General features: G+C 49.0%; 5 protein-coding genes across 5 annotated transcripts; 3 read left to right on the forward strand and 2 right to left on the reverse strand.

The window, feature by feature from the left end:
• Nucleotides 1–378: 378 nt before the first annotated feature.
• Nucleotides 379–1,909, reverse strand: BP5553_01353 (Ribosome biogenesis protein YTM1; the record flags this gene model as incomplete). Its single annotated transcript, XM_032009976.1, has 2 exons — nucleotides 379–1,730; nucleotides 1,795–1,909. The coding sequence occupies 2 exons, from the start codon at nucleotides 1,907–1,909 to the stop codon at nucleotides 379–381; spliced, it is 1,467 nt and encodes a 488-aa protein (XP_031874030.1).
• Nucleotides 1,910–4,232: 2,323 nt separating this feature from the next.
• Nucleotides 4,233–5,973, forward strand: BP5553_01354 (Uncharacterized protein; the record flags this gene model as incomplete). Its single annotated transcript, XM_032009977.1, has 4 exons — nucleotides 4,233–4,352; nucleotides 4,437–4,923; nucleotides 4,975–5,726; nucleotides 5,779–5,973. 4 exons carry the CDS (start codon nucleotides 4,233–4,235, stop codon nucleotides 5,971–5,973), a joined length of 1,554 nt encoding a protein of 517 aa, XP_031874031.1.
• Nucleotides 5,974–6,505: 532 nt separating this feature from the next.
• On the forward strand, nucleotides 6,506–10,895 carry BP5553_01355 (Uncharacterized protein; the record flags this gene model as incomplete). Its single annotated transcript, XM_032009978.1, has 3 exons — nucleotides 6,506–7,164; nucleotides 7,221–9,779; nucleotides 9,827–10,895. 3 exons carry the CDS (start codon nucleotides 6,506–6,508, stop codon nucleotides 10,893–10,895), a joined length of 4,287 nt encoding a protein of 1,428 aa, XP_031874032.1.
• A 2,990-nt stretch (nucleotides 10,896–13,885) lies between these two features.
• On the forward strand, nucleotides 13,886–14,694 carry BP5553_01356 (uncharacterized protein; the record flags this gene model as incomplete). Its single annotated transcript, XM_032009979.1, has 3 exons — nucleotides 13,886–13,925; nucleotides 13,981–14,079; nucleotides 14,132–14,694. 3 exons carry the CDS (start codon nucleotides 13,886–13,888, stop codon nucleotides 14,692–14,694), a joined length of 702 nt encoding a protein of 233 aa, XP_031874033.1.
• Nucleotides 14,695–16,248: 1,554 nt separating this feature from the next.
• On the reverse strand, nucleotides 16,249–17,382 carry BP5553_01357 (Uncharacterized protein; the record flags this gene model as incomplete). Its single annotated transcript, XM_032009980.1, has 1 exon — nucleotides 16,249–17,382. One exon carries the CDS (start codon nucleotides 17,380–17,382, stop codon nucleotides 16,249–16,251), a length of 1,134 nt encoding a protein of 377 aa, XP_031874034.1.
• Nucleotides 17,383–17,628: the final 246 nt, after the last annotated feature.

A 17,628-nucleotide genomic window follows, 5' to 3' on the forward strand; every position in this document is an offset into this window, starting at 1 on the left:
TAAACTTGATATATAAGCAAAGAATTTCACAGACTAGGTATTAATTATCTATTACAAGAATAGTACTATGGCGTTATTGAAATTGTTACAAAGACAAGACAGTACATGACAGACACACCAGGACGGCGGCATAGCGGCGATGATTCCAACATTGCATTGTTAGTGGTTTAGAAAGGTTCCTGGAAAGGAGGTCGGCTTTTATACGTCAAATCCTGGACCCACCGGTAGGTGAAACTGTCATAAAATCAAATGAGCCTAGAAATTTGAGATTGACCTTGTTTTCACAAAATGTAACAGTAATGCGGAGGGATGGATGGATATGTACAGCTCACATAGAGCCAGGAGAATTTGGGTATCAAACGATATATTCATCACAGGCTACGAACTATCAGCCCGAGTCACTCCTCTCCCCATATTTATTTGTACCCTCTTATCTTCCCCTCCGCTGACGATTCCAACCTCCTTATCCCAAGCAACTCCGAATACCTTAATACCTTCTCCGGCCACCGGCCGTCTTGACCCTCCTTTTTCAGTTTCTCTCTCAACTACATAGACGGCCTCGCCAACCAATCCGCCTCCTTCATCCTTCGTGCCTTGTCTTGTACTCCTCAGATCCCAAACGCGGCACGTGCCGTCATGACTTCCTGATACAAGTCCGTAATTGCTTTCTGGATCTGGAGATAATGATACAATTTTGTTCGTGTGTCCACGGAGTGTTAAGATTTGTGTCGATAATGCGGATATTCGAGGATCTAAAAGAGTGATATGCCGGGCGCTTGTGCCTGCGGCGAGTAATTGGGTGCTTATGCCAGGTAGCGCAGTGAGAGACAGTAGCGGATGCGACGTTGTCCGGGTATCGACCACGGCCGATGTCGTAAGGTCGATTGTACGGATGGTATGATCTTGGGATGCTGAATATGCCACAGTTGAATCTAGAGGGTTGAAGATTGCGGCCGTGACTGGCGCTGTATGGGAGGAAATAAGGGATAAGGGACCCCGCTGCGGGGTTGAGGTCTGGGTCGTAAGTTTCCTTCGTTTCGCGATTGGAGCAGACATGATAAGAGAAGACGAAGCAGCTGGTGCTAGGGATTTTTGCGTTGTCCACAAGCCAACGGTACCGTCCGACGATGCGGAAAGGACACGGTGTGACGGGCCGTGGACATCGATTGAGTCTATGCTTCCCTTGTGTCCATAAAGCTCTAGACTTGGCCTGAGCTCACCAGAAAACCCATCTGCAGCTTCCGCGTACTTCCATACCCGAATCGTGCGGTCCAGACCCGAAGATGCAATTTGCGTAGGAGAAACGAATTTTGCCGATTTGATACTCGATGTATGTCCACCACCACTTGCCGAGGTTGAAGTCGCAATTGTCTGTCCAGATTTATTCCAAATTCGCAATAACCCGTCATATGAGCCGGATAGTACGCGCTCCTGTCCCGCAGACACTTCGTTGCCATTCCAAGTCCCCGCTATCGAGCTTGCCGAGAGGACGTCCACGCAACTGACCCAGTCATCGTGTTCAAAGCTGGCTTCGTAGAGCGGTGGTATTAAACTTCGCACATACTGCAAAGTCAAGGTAGTTTCGGCGGAAAGTCCTTGTGCAATCAGGTACTCGTCGAGAGTAGTGCGGAGGAACGTGCCGTTAATTAAAAAATCGAATGGAATGGGCGCAGAAGTATCGAGCATAGACTCCGAATTGAGGATTTGCGAGAGGCCATATCTTCGAACGGCTGTGAAAAGTTAGAGATTTGCACTACCAAAAACTCCGGATCTCCGGGAGTATATTCTACTTACAAGTAGGAACACGCAGCTGACGTTTCTCCTCTGGAAGCTCTATGTCAGGAGATGTGGTGGTGAAGTACACTTGCACTTGGCCCTGCCCGGTCGACTGGACCGTAATCTCGTCCATGGCGGATATTGGAGGTGGCAATATCTGTAAGCCAATTGACCAGTTATCAAAATTCGAGATTGAATTTTGATTTTGGGGAGAAGTAGCAGTGAGCGGTGTGTTTTGGAAGTTTCACAGGTGGGAAGTGAGTGATGTTTTCCCACTCGAGGTTCTTCGGCGAAAAAATAAATTTACGGTGGACCACACAGACCAACTGTTCCGCCCTTCACTCCTTCAGCCTCGTGGAACCACGGATTAGTAAGCAAGAGGAACTACGAAGTACAAGTATTGGTGGTGTTCACTTGTTCGCTGTGAACATCCACTTGTACTCAACCACAGTCTTCATGTACAGACGTACACTCCTCAATGTACTTGCCTAGTTAGCGCTACAGCACTATCGTCCTACTGGCACTTTGCCAGATTCTGCAGCTCCCGGCTTCATTGTACCAGTCACCACTTTAGGCCTAAGGTAGGTACTTGTGCTACAAGCTTTTGCAAGCACAACCCGAGTGCAATCATGGACTGTGGCAGTCTTCCAACGGAGCATAATAACATTATGTACCTAGGTACATAGTATAGTTCAGATATCTAGAAAAGAATTCTCCGGATAAATTGGCCAGCGCGCTTGCCCACCGACCGAGCAAAGAAGTTGGGACTAGGGATCTTGCGATGGCTTCCTACAACCGCTACTACAGAGTGCAATTCGAAGAAAGGCTCTCGACGCAATTGTTCGGTTCGCTACACACGGCGAGGTTAGCTTTTTCCTAAAAAGAAGGTTGACATAGCGGTCTCAACTATAAAATTCATCTCTCACAACACCTGAATACCAACCTAGGTACTTTATCCCACGGTCCTGGGAACTGGCAATTACGCAGTGGTCCCTTTACATTGTCATAACTTCCGTTGAGGGGAAGCCTCTATCACAATATCGCACCGCTCCATCGGCTAAGACGGAAGAGATATGTTGGACCCGAATATTAGTAAATTCGATATTGAGAAGAGCTCATCGTGGATTGGCGGGAATATTGATTGAGTTATCGAAATGCCAGTTCAGTTCTCCCGCATTGGAGCCATCACTCAGGACGAATCTGGACTGTGGTCCATCAACAGACGGGCGCCGACCTTTAATATGAATGATTTGGTTGCGTTAGGAAACTATCCTCCTAACGACCTTCCCAAGCAAACTTACTCAACCACCACCGATTCACTTGCAACCCGCCGTGGTGGCTATTATTAGCATTCCCGGGCGGCTGGGAAAGCGAGCTAGCTCGCTTCTTCACTACCTATCTTTCACGGCTTAGGATCTTTCTAGAAGTCCTACGAGAGTGCGAAGATGAAGCAATAGCAAAGGGAACACTTCCCGAGCCCCTTTGCAGAAGCAGGCTTGAGGCGACTACGGGCCCAAACCAGCCGCGTCAGATGCTGAGTAGGACACGCGTCGCCAATCTCTTTGACAGCATCCTTGACGTCCTGGCCGAAGTCCACGACGGGACCCATTGTGGCCAGTCAACATGGCAGTCTTATCTGTAGTATCATTACGAAGTACTGACAAGCAGATTAACTATCATCGTGCGACCGTAGACATCCTGAAGCAAGCCTTTTCCTGTACCATGTGACCCTAGGAGGGCAATTCTTGACTAGAATATAGGTCTTCTCAGGAAATACGTCACTAACCCATGCCGCCTTTGAATTACTCCGGATGCTGCAGAGCTTTCCCAGCTTAGTGGTTTTTGTACTCGTTCAGCTAGTATTTGGACCGCAACATGAAATCCCACGCGAAGTATAGGGTCGGGTTTACGTTTGGCGGATTTCCCCATGCTTCTAGATAGCAGTAATTCGAGTTAGTAAGTGGATGATAACATATAGAAGTGAGCATTTGAATTTAAAGTGCTTACTTCACAACCCTGGCAAGAGCTCAGGATAGGGGCTCGCGGAAGCCATGTTGATATCACGTGTTAGAGGTTGTCGTTGAAGCTTGAATGTCGAATTTAGGATATCTGGAGGCCTATATTTTGCTTGAAGTATTGGGAGACACTTCAAGGTAAGAAGAGGGTAGGACCAGCTTTGAAGAGACTAAGTAGTGACGTTTAATAGTTATTATTGTTGATCTTTCCTGGTCACCGTGTGTTTTGCCACGTGACATGGGCAAACACCGGAGGGGGGAAGCAGGGGAAGCGGGTCCTTGTTCCTGGCCCGAGCTCAGGGAGCTAAGCTCATTTGACCGCCTGGGCGAAACACAAAACACGGCGAGAATATTCGTGGACTTCTTTTGACCTGTCCTTAAGATTCACCGCTTGAACCCTCAAAAACTCCTATTCCGAGTTCAATTGAGGAGAGGCCGATAATGTCGTCAAAACCGCCCGGCCCCAGTGGCATAGAGAGCCAATTCGAGTTCATTGAGACTCCGAAAGCTCCTGCTGCTACTTTTCAGACTCCCGAACCTTGTGGTGTGAGGACAACATCTGTAAGTCACCACATCCCGATCCCTTACGCCATCATATGTTACATATTGTCCGTCGTATCAATCCAATTGTCTGACTCTTTTTAGTATCCATCGATCAAGAATGCTCCTCTCCCTGCTGATGGTGCGGGCGCCGATAGCTTCTCCAATGTTGCTCTCATCGCCATCATCGCAATCGTACCAACATACATGGCATGGAAAATGGGTGGGGGTCTAAAGACCTCCATCTTTTTTGGCCTCATCACGACAGTGCCGATCCTAATGGCTTTCTTTACCTTGTCGTCGATGTTCAGTCCTCGCAAGAACGAGAAGGCTAAATTACCAGGACGCCCAGTTGAACACTACCTTACATTCAAAAACGAAGCCGATAGACTTAAGTACAGCGGAAGGAACAAGATTCCAATGGAGACATTCCATAACATGTACTTCGGTGGCGAAGTTGATTTCAATGGGGATTGTTTGGAGGCCCTGGAGTACAGACATGACTGGGCCAGCTTTACCTTCACCCTCAGCTTGTTCAAATTCATCTTTTTTAGCTTTGCACCAGAAGTTATCATGCACACCCGCTCGCAAGGTACGTGTGCGTCTTCTTGGATACGTGGCCTCTCTAATTAACTGGCCGCAGATGAGGAACAAGTACGCGACCATTACGATCGCGGTGATGACTTTTATGGATGGTTCCTCGGGCCACGTATGATCTACACATCTGGCATCATTTCCGATGTCAACAAGGAAGAAACTCTTGAGGAGCTTCAAGACAACAAGCTCGCTGTCGTCTGCGAAAAGATCGATCTTCAACCTGGCGAGAATCTGTTGGACATTGGTTGTGGTTGGGGTACACTTACCAAGTTTGCCAGTGTCAACTACGGTGCCAAAGCTACCGGTGTTACACTTGGCCGCAACCAGACAGCCTGGGGTAACAATGGGCTTAGAAAAGTTGGCATCCCCGAAGAGCAAAGCAAAATCCTCTGCATGGATTACCGTGACATTCCTATTCCCGAGGGCAATTATGACAAGATCACCTGCCTTGAGATGGCAGAGCACGTCGGCATTCGGCACTTGACTGGCTTCATGAGACAAGTCTATGAGATGCTGAATGATGATGGTGTCTTCTTTATCCAAGTCGCTGGTTTGAGAAAACCTTGGCAATATGAGGATCTCATGTGGGGGCTTTTCATGAACAAGTATATCTTCCCCGGTGCGGATGCCTCCACACCTCTGGGCTTCTACATTGGCTCGTTGGAAGCTGCTGGTTTCGAAGTCAAGAGCATCGATACTATTGGTGTTCATTACTCAGCGACGCTCTGGAGATGGTACCGCAATTGGCTCGGCAACCACGAGAAGGTTGTTGCCAAATATGGCACCAGATGGTATAGAGTAAGTTCACTCCACTGCGCCAATTCAGTCGTTCCGCTGCTAATCATTGTAGATTTGGGAGTTCTTCCTTGCTTACTCCACGATCATCTCTCGTCAAGGTGGCGCAACATGTTATCAAATCACTCTTGTGAAGAACATGAACTCCACTCACCGTGCTGATGGCATCCCAACCCAGTTCGCCCTTTCCAGCGCACTTAATGCAAGCAAGGCCGCTGGCAAGGCCGCCTTCCCAAAGAATGTGCAGTAGAAGCTGGATAGGTGCCAGACAAATCATGGCGTGAGATGTGTTGGGCTATTGGATTGCTTGGTGGGGAGATGATACTAATATATGTAGGATTGGTACATGAAGCGCTTAAAGCGAGATATAAGTAGCCTTGCAAATATGTTCAATTGCGGATTGCTTGAGAACGAGGGTCTGTTCATGTAGCTGTTATGGACTTGTTATGGAAAAGCGGTGCCGACGCGTGGGCACTTTTAGCCACCGGCGTCAAAAATTAGATATTGGGTTCATAACTTTGCCTTTAATAAATGAGCAAACTTTAAATATATCGTTCATTCACGTTCCTCTTTTTAACGACTTAACACCCCGGATTTCTAAATAGGGACCGCCTCGACCACCAAAGCCTCACTTCGCTAAAGCCTGGTATTGGTTTAGCGTCATCATTCTGCCGTATCCACGCGTTACAGCACCAGCACCGACAATAACCTGTTTCCATCACGTCCATCTATTCGCATCTTTTCACATCGAGGTTTTTTAACACACAGAGACAAACCCGACCATGTTCTCCGGGTCGAATTCGTACCTGGGAGGACAGAGTGGTCGGCCTGCCGGAGCGCCGCAGTATGGTTCATTTCAACAGCCTCAGCAGCCGCAACAGCAGCAACAGCAACCTCAAGCTGGCTATCTCAACAGCAATCCAACAGGCTATGGAGCAGCTCCATTGCAGCCAAATTTCACGGGGTATCCCATGCAAAGTCAGCCGACCGGATTCCAGCCTCAGCAGTTGCAACAGCAGCAGACCGGCTTTCCTGGGCAGCAGAACCCATCCCCTTTCAACAATGCTCAAGCTCCGCAACAGCAAAACTTCCAGACTGGAGCCCCCCCGATGCCGCAGATTCCTCAGCAGTTCCAGAATCAAAGCCAACAGCCTCAATCTGCGCCAGTCCAGAATGCGCAACCGACGGGATTTGCTCAGATGGCCGACAGCTTCAAGGCAGCACCGTCCACAGGTTCGGCTAGAGGACGCCGGGCGTCAAAAGCGAAGACTGGCACAAAGATTCCAAGTATAAGGCTCTCTTTCATTACTGTGCAGGACCAGGCGAAGTTTGAGACTCTGTTCAAATCCGCGGTTGGAGACGGGATCACAATTTCTGGCGACAAATCCCGAGATTTGTTGCTCCGATCTAAGCTCGATGGCAATTCGCTGTCCCAAATATGGTGGGTTTGGCAATATTGATTTGGTGTCTAGAGTAGCATGCTGATATTGATGCTAGGTCTTTGGCAGATACTACAAGATCGGGCCAGCTACATTTCCCCGAATTTGCGCTGGCCATGTACCTGTGCAATCTAAAACTTGTTGGCAAGCAGTTGCCCTCTGTCCTCCCAGACAACATAAAGAATGAAGTATCCAGTATGGTGGACATAATTAACTTTGGGGTGGCTGATGATGGACCCGAATCTGCGCCCCAGACAAATGCTCCAGACTTCAATGTTAGAACAAATGCTGCATCACCGCCTACAATTCAACAACCTCAACCAATGCAATCGAACTCGACTCTTTTGACCCAGCAGATGACGGGATTCCCTGGGCAACAAAACTCCTTTTCGGGGGGGTTTCAGGGGCAGCAACCAATGCAAACTGGCTTCAACCAAAATCAACAAGGCGGCCTACAGGCTAACCCGACCGGATTCCAGAACATGTCGAATTTGTCGGCTTCTGGATATACGGGTCCACGCCCTCCCATGCCTCCCATGCCTACTGGGTTCAATCAGAATCAAGGTCTTTCCCCCTCTCAGACCGGAATGGGAGGCATGGCTGCACCGCTGAACACCCAACCTACTGGCAGACCGGGGCAGTGGGGCTTGGTGAATGCTCCTGCGAGCGGCCTACCTAATATTGATTTGCTACAGTCAAGAATGATGCCCCAGCAAGGACGCGAACAAGGTTCTTTTACCACATCTGGATTGCAAGGCAATGCCGTAATCCCTTGGGCTGTTACAAAAGATGAGAAGCAAAGATATGATTCTATATTCAAGGCCTGGGATGGCCTCAACAAAGGTTTCATGAGTGGTGATGTTGCGATTGAAGTTTTCGGGCAAAGCGGTCTGGACAAGCCAGATCTGGAGCGTGTCTGGACACTGGCCGACAATGGCAACAAAGGCCGACTTAATATGGATGAATTTGCGGTTGCTATGCATTTGATTTATCGAAAGCTAAATAATTATCCCCTACCAGCTCAATTGCCCCCCGAGCTTGTGCCGCCATCTACGCGGAATTTCAACGACTCGATCGGTGCCGTTAAATCTCTCCTCCATCAGGAATCAGACTTCCGCAAAAACTCTGGTGCAACTCTATTGCCACAGAAAACTGGAGTTAGCTATCTCAAGAACCATTCATTCAGAGGCGACTCGGGCACGGCACGCGCCGGGCGAAAAGATGCCACAGTTTTCAAGAACAATGATGATGATGTTGGATATAAATCTAGCGCTCGGCGGAGGCTAGGTGGCACCAGTTCCCCACGCCCCTCATCCCCATCCTCCACAACCTCAAATGACGAATTATCGCTCGACCAACTGAGGAAGAAAATCCGAGAGAAACAAATACTCCTTGATGCAATTGACTTCAAGGACGAGAATGCTGCCGAGGAGGATGACGCCCTTGATCGGCGGGATCGCCGCGAAGCCGAGGACTTATACCATCGTATTCGTCGTATTCAGGAGGACATCGATAGCCATCCAGATGCAGCTCTGCGTAACGTCGATTCTGGTGCTGAAACACGTGCTCTCAAACGACAGTTGCAAACCCTGACTGACAAGCTTCCTGAGCTCGCGTCCCAAGTCCGCAGAACGGAACGCAGCATTGCTGATTCTCGACTAGAGTTGTTCCGGCTTAAGGACGCAAAAGCTCATCCAGGAAGCGCCTCAAGCGTTGTTGGGACGGGTCCCGGCGGGGCTGTCACCGAGTCAGATCGCCTAAAGGCAAGAGCAAAAGCAATGATGCAACAACGCACCGCTGCTCTCACTGGCAGGAAAATCGAGACAAATGATGATGACCATGCTGCCCCGAAACGCTTGGAAGAGGAGAATACCCGAATAAGAAACGAGAAAGAAAACAATGAACGGATGGTTAAAGATGTTGAAGATAGCGTACGTGAATTTGCTCGGGGATTGGAGGATAACCTTAAAGAAGGTGGCGAGGACTCAACAAGCGAGCACGAGAGGCGGAGATGGGAAGATGGACTTGGCGTGGAAGATGAGGTCAAAGATTTCATATTTGACCTCCAGAGATCTAGCAGAGCTGCAAGGATCAGAACGGAGGACCGGCGTAATACTCGCGATTCGCCTCGGGCAGATTCATCACGTCGTGAGAGTCCAGCAAGCTCCCTCAGAAACGAAGCGCCTCCTCCCAAGCCTACAGCAGCACCAGCTTCTGGTGGGACATATTCGCAGTACCAAACCGCTGAAGAGCGAGCTACGTATATCAAACAACAGGCTGAGCAGCGCATGGCTGAGCGTCTCGCGAAACTTGGAATCAAAGCACCATCCAAGCCTGGCGAAACTACTCAACAGAGACTGGAACGTGAGAAGAATGAACGGGCAGCTAAATTACGTCAGGCCGAAGAAGAAGATGCTAGACGCGAGGGTGAGAGGCAAGCTAGGATCAATGAAGAGCAAGGTGTTCCACCTCCTCCGCCAGCTGCAGCTGCGAAAAGGCCGCCGCCACCACCTTCCCGGAAAGCAGCCAGGAGCGATGCAAGTGAGCGTAAGGCTGCAGAGGAGCAACGGGTACTAGAAGAGCAGAAAGCACAAATTCTTGCCACGCAGGATCTTGAGTAAGTAACCAGATCCTACATATCTTTCAACATGCTAACCCCAATAGGGATGATGCCAAGGTCCAGGAGGCCGAGCTTGCTAGAGAGCGTGAAGAATCTCAAGCCCGGTTGAAAGCCCTTGAGGAGCAGGTCCAGGCTGGTAAGATTAAGAAAGAAGAGGAGAAGCGAAGAAAGAGAGCCGCCCAAGCTGAGGCAAAGGCGAAGGAAGCCAGGTTGGCTGCTCAGCGTGCGGAGATCGAAGCTGCACAGGCCCGGGAGAGAGAGTTGCAGCGCCAGTTGGAGGCCATCGATGACGAGGATTCATCAGATGACGAAGGTCCGGAACAAGTAACACCACAAGCTTCGACACCAACCCTAGGTAGCCAGGAGCTGGAGAGAAAGGAGCTATCGCCTCCACCTCCACCAGTGCCCGTTGTTGTGCCACCAGCCCCTCCACAGGCCACAACAACTACCCTCCCGGTTACAACCCCACCAACAGATACGGAGACGAGGAACCCATTCTTGAAGAAACTTGCACAAGCTGGAACTGAGGGAACCCCGTCCTCCTCTCAGTCCAATAACCCATTCCACCGACTACCTCAGGAACCTGCGAAGTTGCCAGAGCCTATTGTGACGCAGCCTACCGGCAACAGGCCCTCTCGTGTCCGCCCAGAAGAGGATGAATGGTCCGTAGTGGGCTCCGATAACGAGGATGATTCCTCTGATGAAGAGGGTCCTGGTGCGGGCAACGCTCGCCAACTTGCATCTATTCTCTTTGGCACCATGGCTCCTCCACGTCCTCTGTCGGCTGGTGGCCCCGGATCTACACCAACCAGCCCCGCCCCAGCCAGAGACTCTCCTTCAGCACCCCCACCACCACCACCTATGCCCCAGGGCGGAGCTCCCCCTCCCCCTCCCATGCCAAACATGGCCCCAGGGCCCCCTCCACCGCCAATGCCTCCTTTCGGTGGCCCTGCTCCTCCACCGCCCCCAATGCCTGCCGCCAATGCAGGTGCTCCAGCTGGGGCTGCTCGACCCTCAGCATTGTTGGGTGAGATCCAGATGGGCAGACAACTGAAGAAGACCCAGACAAAAGATAAGAGTGGAGCTGCGGTTGCCGGGCGCGTGCTTGGCTGAGCGACTTTTGACGCCTGATTAGTAGTTCCCGGGAAACGGGCAGATTAATAAGGCCCTTTGACTGTAATGAGGTGCATGAGGACACGATGAGTACGGTGGTGTATTATATTCGTAGTGAGGGAACCGCTAGTGGTTTCCAGATATTCAAATTGATGTTGAACATATTTAGTCTTCTTGAGGATGCTTCATTTTTTACAAAGTATAGCCCCTATCGTATTCAATAAGTGCATGTATCTCAACTATCTTCCTTTTCATTGTTTCCTTATATTCCATTGCTTTAATCACACGGTCTAGTCATGCGTCATTAATACCTCCTGCTACAGTCCACCTAAATTCGCCCTTGGCAACCTCGCCACAGCTGAAAACCAAACTATCTGGATATCTTTAGCTACCTAGTAAAAAGCTACTGAGGTGAGGTACCTAGCAGGTCAACTATCCGATAAATAAAAAGATTGCGGCTTCTTCCGAGATCTTTACTTTCTAGCCAATTACAATTCATCTAACCTATCAGCTTGTCAGTTGGACTCCGCATTTAGCTCGGTTAAGCTTATCCCACACATATATTTCATTAAGCGAAATTTCTTCAATAAAAAGGCAGAGTGCCAGAGTGGTTAATGGGTACGCCTCGAATTTCTTCACGTAAGCGTATGGTTTCGGCCGCGCAGGTTCAAATCCTGCCTCTGTCGGTTATTACTTTTTGGTGATTTTTCACCTTTCTTTTTTTCCTTCCTTTTTTTTGCCCTCGTGTTCAAGCTATGGTAATTACGATCGGCAAGTCTAACGATTGTCGATCGTGGTATGATTGAATTCCTTGGTTTTCTTTTGGTAGCACCAGCGCACCTCATTTGGTTATTTCAAACCCCCCTTTTTGCTTCCAGCTCGCTACACATTTTGCACCTACGGTTCATCCATTGATGTTTGTAACCAAGTACTCGGACCCAAGTCTGCAGAATAGTCTTCAAATTCTAGTATCTGATTCCTTATTTATAAGATTAGATTATCCTGTTCATTTTATCCGTAATTTAATTCATGTTCTATTACTCCTAGGATATTTAAGTGTCTTTGCTAATTGAGGCCTATCAAACTAGAGCACTGGATTGTCTCACGGGCTCCTACTCACAAATATAACCTAGCACTCTTGATCTTTCATGCCTTTCCTCTCGTTTATTCAGGATCAAATAATATTCACAGCTCCAATTCTAGTTAAGGTTTCCCCCAATTTTCGTTGTTACAGAGAGCTTATTCAAAGTCCATTAAGCTCATCTTGTTTTAAGCGTGAGAAGTCATCTCTCGAGATCTCCTTGCCCGTATCGAGGACCGTCAGTAGTAACAATGAAATTAGACTTGTTGAGGTCTCCATGAACGACACCGAAGGAGTAATATGTTGGGGCCAAACGGTCGAAGATTAAAAGCGAGGTCTAGCGGTTTCTGCTCTATAGTTGGTCTGATTTATAACCTCCAAAAACTAGGAGTGATGGTTCCTCTGGACGGAGCAAAAAGTGATCAAGGGCTACTGTGCCGGTAGGGCGCTTTAAACTGTGGCATTTCAAATCAACCGATAAATCAATAACTCTGGGTAGCTGGGTAGCTGGCAATTTCAAAGACACTTGGGGATTTACTTAGTCGAACATCTATAAAATAAGCAATAAAATGAGAATATTTTGCAGTAATGTATTGATCCATCTGAGCATTAATAGATTGGATACTCCAACAAAAAGCTTCAAACATATTCCGACTAGCCAGAGTAGATAGCGAAACCCTTCGTGATCCGCAACATATCAAAATATGAGCCAATGTGTTAGACCCTATAAATCTGCCACTGGGGCTTGTTGAATTCTATGATACAGTCATGATTTGAATAGTCAACTTGGCTAAACCAAACTAGGAGATGGCTAATTTGAATAGCATTTTTGAAATAATTCCCATTGTATAGAAGGGTCACTTTGCTTAAAACCACTCATCGTGGCTACCTGGGTACACGATTTTCCGTAGAAGCTGCCACCTTGCTTTGGTATACTTAGCATTAGGCTTCTAATGTAACATCGTCGCTTACAACAAAGAGAGGAATCATCAGGTTTTACACATCCCCTGGTGCAAGAATATCTTTGTCCCCATGGGATTCACTGGAAAATGTCAATGCCCTTTTCAAATCCCCGGGGAATGCCTCTATCACTCTTCAAAAATAAGTTCCTTTCCCCTGATTTATAGTATTGTGTTATTAAATTAAAATGGCCGCTCTAGTATAACATCTGATGACATTGTGCAACTAAGTAACAAATTGAATCCGTACTTGTACCTGTCCATTTCTAGGATGAGTTGAGAGGTCTAACTTTAGCATGATTGCTAGGACACTGGCTTGTGCCAGACAGCGCCCGGAGGCCGTTTTAATACATTGCAAGCATTCTAGACTACAGAGGCAACTGTTTGTTTCTGACTCCGGCATTGAGGCTATGTCTAGGACATGTTGTGGCCATATTGGCTGCCAGGAAGTATTTGCATTCTTGCTCAAATCAGTGAATCAAATCAATGAAAACTAGGAGACATATGCAGGCTACAACATGCCGCCCTTATATCTAATGATTGGATCATTCTTCAACACTCGTCGAATATAAGGGCGGTATAGAAACCACTGGGAAAATTTGCCAAAGGTGCGTTTGTTGCCTTGGATACAGGCGGTGTCAAAAGCGGCAGCTTTTCGATGGCCAGAATCGCGTTCGACGTCCTTAAATATCTCGCTTCCTCTCTCCTCTCCTCGCTTCCTTTCTCCTACGACAACACCTTATATCACTTGCTTTGGCGGACAGGATACCGTGAAAGACTAGTCCGTAAGACTACATCTCAAGCTCCAGGTAACATCTCTTCTCCCCAACCAACTGTAACTTAACACACAACGACATAAGCTCATAACCTGTTGATAGATCTGTGCCTCTTCTTTCACCACAACGCGTCGAACCAAAGCCAAGCGTGAACGGCTGAAACTGTCATTCAACATGGCGCCTCAGACAGTGAATCTCCATGAGCTACTGAAAGGTAAGTCAAGATCGCCGTGACGCCGGTCATATACTAACATACATACCTACCTAAGCTGCATGCATTCGTATTCTTGAGGGCGATCAGCCATTTATGAGAGGTACCGGCGTCGCTAAAGAGCTTGAGTCCATGGGTCTTGATGAAATTATGAAGGGTAGGTTCAGATCGATATACATGATGGTGATTTATGCTGACATACACCTAAGAGGCATGGGCCAGCATCAAAGGCGACAAACGTTGGGTTGAAGTAATCAAGGCCAATTGCAACATTGGTGACCCCACTATGCCAATCGTTCTCCTCGGCTTGAACGTGTATTTCGACTTTCCGGATCCGGATACAGGAAAGATGGTCCGGAGCAACCAGGGAATCGGCGTTAACGACCAAGGCGTCTCGCCTTTTGGCTTCGAAGGAACAGGCATCACAACCCAGCAGTATCTGACAATGTTGAGAAACGGAGACATCATGGTACTCAGGGACCCGAACGTGTCGGCAGCTGTTGGACCTCTTGGACGTGTTGGACGCGGTAGACGATCGTCAGATTTCCCCGGCATCGAAGCTACTCTGCGTGGCGATACCACCAATCTAGGGCAGGTCACAGCTGGATCACTGGAGGATGAGTTCGATGACCTTGAAGCACCGACCAAGAGAAGTGGTGTTTACGAGATCATGGTAATGCGGTCTGCAGACTACGTTCCCATGGGTTCCGAGGCTTCATCCAAGGCGTCGTCCGAGACTTCGACCACTTGCCATGTGGGTTCCGAGCGTTAAAGCACGAAAGAGGTCGAGTGGAGGACGGCTTAGTGCTCAATGGGGCGCACTTGGTGACGGTACAGAATGTCCGCTCACTCCTCTAACGGCAAGCTGCTTTTTCTTTTGTCTTGCGTGCAGAATTGAGCTGAGCCAGTGGGCTACCAACAGGTTCATCTCTCGATTGCAGGAGGGAAACATACAGGTCATGCTTGCTTTTAGAATATTAGGGGTTACGGAATAATTCATAAAAACACTGCTGCAGGAATCTTGCTCGACTGTGATACTGATATGTGATGAATATAGCGAGCGCTCTCGGGTCATTCGACTGCGAACCCAAATGTAGAGTGCATACCACAAATGTAGAATCCAAGTCCCAAGGAACTACCTCAGTCTTCGGTATCCATCCCCATCGCTTGAACCACGGGATCTTCCACAATCGACTACTGTCGTTCATACAAAATAGTAGATCGAACCCAAAAAGCAACGAGATGGCAACCAGCCGCCATGTACAAATATGCAGCCACTTACTGAACAGCAGCAATAGCGCCTTTAACTAGACCAATAAATATAAATACCACCCCTACACCGTCTCTGCTATTCACATTTTGTTGCACATCGCAAAATCTCGTTCTCGTTCCGACGTATTTTACTAAACGTGAAGAGCATGAGATGTCCAAAGCGAGCCAGCAAGAGAACCCGCCAAGCCCCTTGCACCCTTCATAAACCCCACAGCGACGACGTAGATCTACGTATATACGTAAATACGAAAATACGAAAATACGACGATGCTAGATCCGTATATCGATCCACGTCCTCCCTGACTCGTTCCTAATGCGCGCATATAGACGTGGGGCTGATATACTTCGTACTGGGAGCGATGCGGTGCATATGGCCCCATAGACAAGCATTCTCGCGCAGCCGACCCCACCGCAACACAGCGGTTAAATATCACGAACGATGAACGATGAACGATGAACGATGAACGAGATATACGGAGCTGCCGACGTACCGACGCCACTGCCGAACACGAGAGCGAGAGCGAGGAAGTCCGGCGTGCAACAAAACTTCAATTTCGCCCAATCTGGTGCAGGTGCTTGCGTCCTATTCGTGCAATGGAATTGGGAGGGTTACGTCCACGTGAGTTCTCCTTGGGATTCGAGCAGCGTGTACTTCGTTGCACTGCAGACTCGTTGCAGAGCCGTGCAGCGGTGGATTCATTCGGTGGAGGCGTGGAAACAAAGAGCGGATCGCGACGAAATTAGCGAGGCGGTAACGACCTGATGGGGTCGGATCCGGGACGGGGATAATATAAGATAGTTCAAGGGCTTGCTTTCATCGGAGTTAATGTCCTCCTATTCGAAATAGTATATGCAAACAGCACGAGTAGACAATCCCCACTTGGCATGCTGCTATAAACACTATATGTCGAGAGCTCTGCATGGAAATACTCTCATATACCCGGCATCTATATTCATAATCATGACAATTCTCTTCTATATGCTCAATTTTGCGTCTCTCGTGCACTACGATACGACGCTTTGCAGCCTATCAACCACAATCCAAACAATATGACTACCTCCTCCTATCCCTCTCTCTATAATCCCGCTCTCGCTCTCGCTCCCTCTCCCCTCTATACCCCCCACCACCCCTCTCCTCCCTCCTTTCATCCCTCCTCTCCTTCTCGCTCTTATACTCCGAAACCTTCGGCCGCCTCTCCCTCTCAGCACCACCGCCCCTCCTCTCCTTAAGCCTCTTAGTATCGCTTTTCTGCACCCAGGCTCCTAATTCCTCCGCATCTTTCAACTCCTTAGCTCCAAGCCCAAGTAAATTCTGTCTCCGCTTAACATCCCTCACTTGTCCCTTCTTCTCGCCCTTCCAGCCCATGCCGCGTAACAGTGCAGCCCCGAATTCCTCCACAGGCACGCGTTCATAGTCTTCGAGGGTGGAGGCATCGGGCGCGGCGGCGATGGCGCGTCGGTATGCGTCTGCTTCTGAGAGTGGCTCCTCTACGGTGGAGGTGGCGACTGGAATAACGAGATCGGGGCCCTTCTTCTCGTCCCTATTTCCTAATAATGCAGCGAGGGCTTCTTCATCCGCAGTTTTCGGCTTCTCCTCCGTTGCTTCGGCAGCTTGATCCGTTTTCGCAACCTCCCCAGGTCTCTCAGCAGCCTCCTCAGCGGATCGAGGAACCTCTTCGTTTGCCTCAACCTTAACTTCCCGTTTCCTCACAGTAAGACCCCACTTGATCTCGCCGTCCTTAGAATTAACAACATCCACGCCCTCGGTCTTCACTCCCTCTCCACCATTCCTCCTCCTAGCATCATCCTCCATTTGCCTCTGTACTTCTGGCGGCAATAAATTCTTCTTCCCCTTCTTAGCCTTGATCTCCCCCCTCCAATCCCTATTCGCAATCTTAGGAATCACCAAATCCACAGGCTCCTTCCTTTGTTCATCCCTCCGAGAAATCGCACCGCCCTCCGCGAAGCCAGTTACGACCTCGTGTCTGCCACGGCCGGAATCGCCCTCCAAATCACTTCCACTATCATCGTTGTAGTGGTCTTGGAACGTCGACCGCGGGCGCTTGCCTAGAGAACTTGAGGGTGGCGGTTTGGGTTTTGCGCTTGATTTCGCGGATAGGGAAAACCCTTTTATTGCGAGTTTTGGGCCGGACGACCCTGGTGCGGGTTCCGCTTTTGATGGGGTCATTGAGAGGGTGTGTTTTGGGAGGTCGGAGGGTGTGGAAGAGGATTTGTGAGTGATAGCCAGTTGAGCGTTAAGGCAAGTCGAAGAGTCAACTTTCGGCGCCTTTGCGATGCATAGTGTGCCTTAAATTTCAAGGTTTAAAGGTCTCCACAGTCACATGACGCGCTACCTCCCCCCTTAACTTGCGTACCTTGCTTGGGTCTACTATATCTAAAGCGGATAAATAATTACAATGGGCGTCTGCACAAA

The sequence above is a fragment of the Venustampulla echinocandica genome (assembly GCF_003357145.1).
Source record: "Venustampulla echinocandica strain BP 5553 chromosome Unknown scaffold_0, whole genome shotgun sequence".
In the NCBI taxonomy this organism is placed as follows: Eukaryota; Fungi; Ascomycota; class Leotiomycetes; order Helotiales; family Pleuroascaceae; genus Venustampulla; species Venustampulla echinocandica.